The 7,532-nt window shown below is 42.1% G+C and overlaps 1 protein-coding gene across 2 annotated transcripts; it reads right to left on the reverse strand.

Moving 5' to 3' along the window:
• Nucleotides 1-743: 743 nt before the first annotated feature.
• Nucleotides 744-7,111, reverse strand: LOC103650450 (wall-associated receptor kinase 2). 2 transcript variants are annotated; one of them, XM_035966277.1, is made up of 6 exons: nt 6,762-7,032; nt 6,046-6,631; nt 5,848-5,914; nt 5,571-5,751; nt 2,143-3,645; nt 744-1,718 (listed from the first exon to the last, which is right to left on the reverse strand). In XM_035966277.1, exons 5-6 carry the CDS (start codon nt 3,566-3,568, stop codon nt 1,201-1,203), a joined length of 1,944 nt encoding a protein of 647 aa, XP_035822170.1. In that variant the 5' UTR covers nt 3,569-3,645; nt 5,571-5,751; nt 5,848-5,914; nt 6,046-6,631; nt 6,762-7,032; the 3' UTR covers nt 744-1,200. The 2 variants fall into 2 exon arrangements, with proteins under 2 accessions (XP_035822170.1, XP_020405867.1); XM_020550278.3 differs by lacking the exon at nt 6,046-6,631 and having other exon boundaries at nt 6,762-7,111.
• Nucleotides 7,112-7,532: the final 421 nt, after the last annotated feature.

Consider the following 7,532-nt stretch of genomic DNA (forward strand, 5'->3'; position numbering starts at 1 on the left):
GACGTTGCTCCTTTTCTGCCGACCGCGGACGGTCCGCGCCCCTGGTCCGGACGGTCCGCCCCTGCACATCAACGGCTACAATCGCAACGGTCAGCAGTAACGGCTATATCAACGGCTACTATGCATTGAATGCGTCGTCAGATATCAGATAAAGGCAGTCGCGGACGGTCCAATCGTGCACCCCGGACGGTCCGTGAAGACGCTATAATTCATTTTACTGAACCCGTCACCTTCGGGTTTTTCGGTTCTACGCCGACCGGACGGTCCGCGCCTGAGGCCGGACGGTCCGCTCTTGGTCTCGGATGGTGCTTGCTTTTCCAACGGACGGTCCGTAGTGTAGACTTATGTTTTTTGCATTGGTTCTGTCCGAGGCTCACCCTAGTGTCGCGGACGGTCCACCGCAAAGGCCCAAACGGTCTGCGCTTAAGTGATTTTCCAAAAAGCTTCTCCTGTCCGGAATAATCTACGGTATTCCAGACAGTCGACTTTAGAATAGTTGTAGATGAACTTATGCACCTGTGGAATGATCAACTAGACAAACTGGTTAGTCCACAAGGTTTGTGATGGTCGTCAAACAACAAAATCGATTATAGGAAATGTTGTGACTATTTCCCTTTCAGAGCACTCACCACCGAAGACGCTGAATCTGATACCACTGTAACAACCCTGGGACGGTGGCGCACCTCCACCGTCGTGAGTCATTGCCAAGGAGGAAGAAAAATTCCATATGCAAGTTACAGAAGTGAGAAAACAGGTATGTGTAATTTTCGATATTCTATTTTTCTGTCTTTCTTCACTACTTGTCCAGTATTTGTATTACAACACTAGGCCAATACGGCCCACTACTAATACGACCATCATAGGGTCCAAACACACAAATGGATTACAAATGAATCACATCTTCCCGCTTCCATAGAACTAAGTCGGTTTGTCACGTCCCTGACATAATTGCAACAAAATAGCACCCTCAATATACAATATGTGTCATGTGTACTAGAACAAAATGTTGGTGAAAAAGGGCTCTATATTTCAAACGGAAACGGTATCGCAAACAACCAAGTGATGGAACGTGAGTGTCTTTTTCAGACAACAAGAAATGCTTGTAACAGTAGTGTATGCTCACAGTAAAATTTGTATCCTCGTGTTCCTTGGCTCAAAGTTTGTTCCTCTCAACCTGCACTGCTGTTCCACATAAGGTGCCTATTCCCAGCTGTAGAAACGTCGTATCCCCTCAATCCGTTGAACAACTTCTGCCATTGCTGGTCTCATTGTGGGGTTCTTGTCACAGCAATGAATTGCAAGTTTGAGAAACTGAACCAGCTCCTCTACCACAGTTTTGTTTGTAAGGAGCTTCTTATCGAATGCTTGTGTTGCCCAGTGCTCATGGGGTATTGATAAAACCCAATCGACCAAATCTGGCTCGTCTGTGACGATTGGTGACTTGCTTGTGAGCATCTCAAGCAGTATGACGCCAAAACTGTACACATCATCCTTTTGTGCAATGTTGTTGTCAGCAAGTAACGTTGGGATACTGACAAGAGTTTTGAGGCCGTGTTCTGAGACAAGTCCCTCGTAGTTACTGGTGAGAAGAACGTTGGAGGAGCTGATGTTGCCATGGGAAGCTGCAGCATTGGTTGAGTGGATGAAGGCAACAGCACGAGCTACAGAGAGTGCAATGGCAGACCGAGTCTCCCAGCCTACTGGCTTCACATCTTTTCCTGGAAAAAAGGTTATTCCAAAGTGAACAAAGCATAATGTTCAAGTACAATCGTGGCATAACATAAACTACATAGAGAATATTTTGCAACAAAGCATTTTGCTGAAAACAAATTCATTATATAATAGATGCAGATTTTCTTCTTGATTTTTATTATGAATTGACTTAGGGGCTGTTTTAAATGCACTAGAGTTAATAGTTAGTTGGCTAAAAAACTGCTAATGGAATTAGCTGGCTAACAAATAGCTAACTAACTATTAGCTAATTTGCTAAAAGTACATAATAGCTGAACTATTAACTAAACTGATTGGGTGCCTTCAACTAGTTTTAGCAGCTAACTATTAGCTCTAGTGCATTCAAACATGGCCTTAGTTGTCAAAACTAAAGCATATATGTGTGGATCCAACACATGAACATTATATTACCATGAAGATTTGAAGCTAGGCTACCATTGGGAAAATAATCATACACCAGTAGCTTCTCATCCTTGCTGTAGTAGTACTGACGTAGTGGGACTACAAGCTCATGCTCAATTGTTCCTATTGCTACTATTCGTTTCTTGAACACTGCCTCTGGCACGTCTAGAGTCTTCAGTCTCTTTATAATTAACGTGGAACCATCATGCAGTGTAGTCTTGTATGTTGTTCCATACTTGCCTTTCCCAAGAACCTCGGCAGATGCTTCCAACAGCTTTTCTAATTCTATCCCCTGCGATGAACCAAAGCTGTAAAGTTTTGAACTCCTATCTCTCACTACTGTGACATTATGAACATCTTTATCTACTTTACTGACTTCCTGTGTTTGTACCTCCGCTTTAAGAACTTGATTTCCACGATTTTTGTGAATCTGGACCATATTTTGGGGTGGCTGTTTGCTTCTCCGTACCCAGCCAAAGAAAAATATTTTTTCTTGTGACTGATATTGAGTTTTTCTAAACATCCGAAGCTGTTCTGCAACATCTTTCATTTCTGGACGTTTCTCTATTTCCATTGCTAAGCATTTTGCTGCTAGTTTCCCAATTCCATCAAGAATCCTCAAACTGTTCTCATCTGCAACTTTTACATCATAAAATTCCCGTATCTTATTCCGTTTCGCTAGAGCTTGAGTGAAGTTTTCAGTAAGGCTAATTTGACCACCATCGACAGCCTTTCTTCTTGTAATCAGTTCCAAGAGAACAACTCCAAAACTATAAACATCACTCTTTGAGGTGAGGCGTCCGCTCCGTGCAAACAAAGGATCCATATACCCTATGCTCCCCAGTACATGTGTGGTGTATAAGGTATTATCCGTTGAAAGTAACTTTGATATCCCAAAGTCTGATATTTTTGCAGTGAGGTTGTCATCGAGAAGTATGTTGGCAGGCTTAATGTCTCCATGGATGACTTTCCCATACATTTGCGAATGCATATAGCTTAATGCTTCTGCACACCCTATAGCAATACTCAATCGTGTTTCCAAAGATATAGAAATTTCACTGGAGTGAAGAATATCACTGAGGTTTCCTCTAGAGATATATTCAGTCACCATCATTAGTGCATTTTCACCTATACAATAACCAATGAGTCTAACTACATTCCGGTGATTGATTTGGCAATGGACAATCACTTCTTTGGCAAAGTCCTCCTTTACATTATGGATGTACTTCTTTACAGCAACTAAACTGTTATCATCAAGAACCCCTTTATAAACTTCTCCAAATGCCCCTTTCCCAAGGAAAGTGTTATAGTTGTTAGTGATTATTCTTATATCTTCTTCTTTGAAATACCTTATGTTGTGATTGTTATGTGCTGTCCACATTGGTTTGCCATTGTCCTTTATGTATCTTTGTAGCTCATTTTCTGGCAGATCCATGTTATGCCAGTAGTAAAAATTCCGACAATAGAAATCTTGATAACATCTGATACAGAAGAGATGTTGATAACTCTCACCTGAAGGCACATAAGGAAGGAAAGGGTTGGTATTGAATTACAGACCAGTACTTGAAAGAAACAAACTAAATAGTACTTGCATTCATGAAAAATCTCAAATAATCTTGATGTATTTTTTAGGGGACTCTAAATATACATAACTTGCAGAGATTTCAAACTTTGCAAAATAGTCCTCAATTGCCAAGAAGTTTGACAATTGGATAAAATGTTGGCAAATCATCGAACGGGTTCTTTCTAGTAGAATGAGGTCAATTCCCAACTACAATCAACAGCAATTGATATTGTAACTTGGTTGGGAATAAGGCGTAACCAACACATTATTATGACAAAGAAAGAGTCCATTTGAAGAGAAAATTATGCTTCACCAATGCAAGGATCCAACTAGCTTAAATGCAACAATTGAGGTTTAAGAATGCTTTCTGTTTCAAGAGTTATAATACCAAACTTAGGAATATTACTGAGTATGTAAGTCGCATTGATTGGACTATGGAGGAATACAGTGTGGGTGGAACTAAACTCACCACTCCAACTGTCCCAGAAAAAATAAATTTCTAGCTACAGTGCTAAGTCAAACGATCTTTAGTTTGGCCAACTTTTGACAAAAAAAGTACTAATATATATGATATCAAGTAAGTACAGTGGCGGAGCACGAATGAAAAGTAAGGTATGGCAGAGAACAAGCAAAAATACAGTAGCATTTTCTCCTCGTCAAGTTTGTGGACGAGCCACATTGCACACTCTTGGTCTGCTGCCATAGCTCACTGGGCATGTTGCCACCGTGCCCGGATGCATGTGCATGTGGATGGAAAGAGCTCTTGAGATGAGCCCCGATGTGCCTGTGCGTGCGTGCGGAACCAGGCATGGGCGTGGCTGTGTGGAGCGGCCCGAGCGGGTGGAGGGTGGAGGCAGGGCTAGCGCCTAGCGGTGAAGCGTGGTGCTCAGCGATGAGGCATACGCGGGGCACAAATGAAAGTCTAGAGAATTTTTGTTTTTCTATTCTCTTGGGCCGGCTGAGGTATGGCGCGGGCCATATCCCGCCATAACGGGCGCTCCGCCCCTGAGTAAGTATCATTACATTCGTCATGAAGCATATTTTCATAGTATACCTATTTGAAATCATAACTGTTGATGCTATTTTCATAATGACAGAATACATAATAGATTCAATGTCTATCGAATGGATGGCTCTTGGCTGGATGTGTCTATTCTTTTGAAAGAATTTCAAAGATTTATCTGTTTTCCTAGCGTGTGAGTTGTAGTGTGGAGGCTCCAAAAGAAGCTTCCAATTAGTAATAGTAAGAAATACAGTGTTCTCATGGATAATTTATTTAATCATTCTGTTGATAGTTTGACACTAACTTGCTATCATGTATTATTCCTTCAGACAACAATCTGATGGCATGGATATCAATGTGCACGGTTGGTGGGAAATGTTAACAACTTGGGAAAATTGAGATCCTCGATAGGCCTCGTTTGGTTCCAGGGACTAATCTTTAGTCCCTGGTTTTTAGTCCCGTTTAGTCTTTTTTTGCCAAACGGAAGAACTAATTGACTTTAGTCTTTAGTCCCTCAAACGGCAACTAAAAGGGATTAAAGCAGATTTATTCCTCTCTCTGCCCTTCATTTATTGCTCTCTCTCTCTCTCTCTCCGTGACGTCTTAAGCATACAAGGGTATTTCAGTCTTTCTATAGTGCATTTAATGTGTTCTAAACCTGTTTAGTCCCTGAAACGAAACAGGTAGAGACTAAAGTTTAGTCCTAGGACTAATGGGAGCCAAACATGGCCTTATTTCTTCACAAGCAAACTCTTGTATACTTCTTGTTTGTAACATGAGCAGCAAGAAATGTGCTATGTGCATGAGATCGATGAAATAAATGCTATGAAATGTACACGAAAATGAGCTGTTTAAAGGTTAGGAATATACCAAAGCCTCTGAAAGAGAAGAATAAAGAAAAAGAAGCTATGCCGTTTTGTACTGGTCATGCGTTCAGCGGTCCAGCCTTCAGAAGTCCCACTTAGAAGTTAGAAGAGGCAGAAAAATATGATGTGCAGACTTTTGGGCTCCTGAAGCGCTTCTTTGCGAGAAAACCTCTCTGTTCTTGTTTCTAATGTTAAGAGGAAGCAATATGAGTGTGAGAGGAAAGGAAATCTGTGACAATTACTTGAAAATGAACTTTTTAAAGAGGGTGAAACTAACATACCAAAGGCTGAAGGATAAAAATATATGTTTCTTTACTGATTGGATCTTCAGTATGCCATATAGTCCTCCTAGAGAAGAACGAATGTAAAATCTACTTGTTGAAGGAAATGGTTGATGCCAGAGAAAGAACAGACGAGCATGACCTGAGCAAAAACCACATAAAGGAAGAGGGTAATCTTGTCTAAAAAGCAGCAGATACCTCGGAACCTCATCAACAGCTGTCCACCCTGCAATCTCCAGGCATCTTCTCAATGGAAAACTGAGCTTGCGGGGTTTTGGCTGAAGAGACCTTTTAGGCACAACTTAGTTGCTAGGCTTCAGGTCTGCAGTGACCTTCTTTGATTTTGGTTCTAACGCGGCGTTGACATTTTTCTGTACGTCCTCACTAAAACCGACATATATTATCCTTAGCGACAAGAATTCGAAAAAGCCAGAAAGGGATGGGCGATGAGTTAGAAGAGTCAGGTCAACTAAAAAGACAAAAGAAGAAGGTGAGATGTCCCAGTCTCAATAATGAATTGGGTGAAACGACACCGTGTTAATTTAAGACAAATAACAAATTGAAGAATTCAACCACAACCAGCGTATGTGCTCGGTTGGTGCAAATTCTTGTTTGTTTCCAGAGTGGGGTGACGAGAGCTGAAAATACAGGCGCCGCTCTCCTCCTGCCTCTCCAGCAATAGCGCCACAGAGCATCCAGCAATACGTACGTGCATGTCAACGTCGAACACGTTAACCGTCCATCCCTAGGACTGCTTCTGCTTGAGGACGTTTCCACGAACAGGCTGTGGGCACGACCGCGTTCGTTACATGCCATGGCACCACACTCGCACACACAGCTCCGGCAGTAACCGAGACCGTCTCGAGCACGCACGCACCAGGCACCATACAAGAAATTAAACAGAAAGCACTCACCTTTGCTTGACAGGTGCAGTCGGCCTTGATGCAACGCGTGCCGGGCCAGGGACTGTCGCTGTCCACCATCCCTGGCGAAGAGGTAGAGCAACTGGAGCCAGAACGGTCGGCGAGGCAGCGGCGGCCGGCGGGATTCGGCCTTTCTGATGTGGAATCTAACGTCTGACGACGAGGAGGTTCTGTGCGACGAGCAGGTGGTGCCGTCTCAGTCCGTCGGCCTACTCAAGAACGGTGATCGAGTTGGCGCAGACCATAAAAGAAGACAAAACGGCCCAGGCCATCTGAATGCTTGATGAAGCAGACAAAATACATGGAACCGTGACTGCCATACTGAAACCATGTATTGGAGCAACCGAACGCAACTCCTCGTCCACGACCTCTTTTATAAACTGGAATTGGAAATTGAAATCAGAAATTCTGAATTCTGCTTAAAGAATTTAGAGCTAGAATTAAAGCTCAATTTTTTAGAATTGGATTTTAACTAAAAAATGTTTCTCACAATTCAGAGCCAATACTCTAGGTATTGGATGGAATTGCAATTCCAAATATATCCAAACAACAGATTTGTATTGAAACTCATTTCCAATACTAGACAGATTTGGTAGTGGATCTAATTCAATTCCAACATCTCCAATATCTATATTCAAATGGACCCTTGTTGACTATAAAGGCTATCTCGAACAGCTTTATAGGGTGTTTAATGTATTAGAGCTAATAGATAGTTGGCTAATTAATTGCTAGTAAAATTAGCTAGCTAACAAATAGTTACCA

The sequence above is a fragment of the Zea mays genome, chromosome 3, assembly GCF_902167145.1.
Source record: "Zea mays cultivar B73 chromosome 3, Zm-B73-REFERENCE-NAM-5.0, whole genome shotgun sequence".
Lineage (NCBI taxonomy): Eukaryota > Viridiplantae > Streptophyta > Magnoliopsida > Poales > Poaceae > Zea > Zea mays.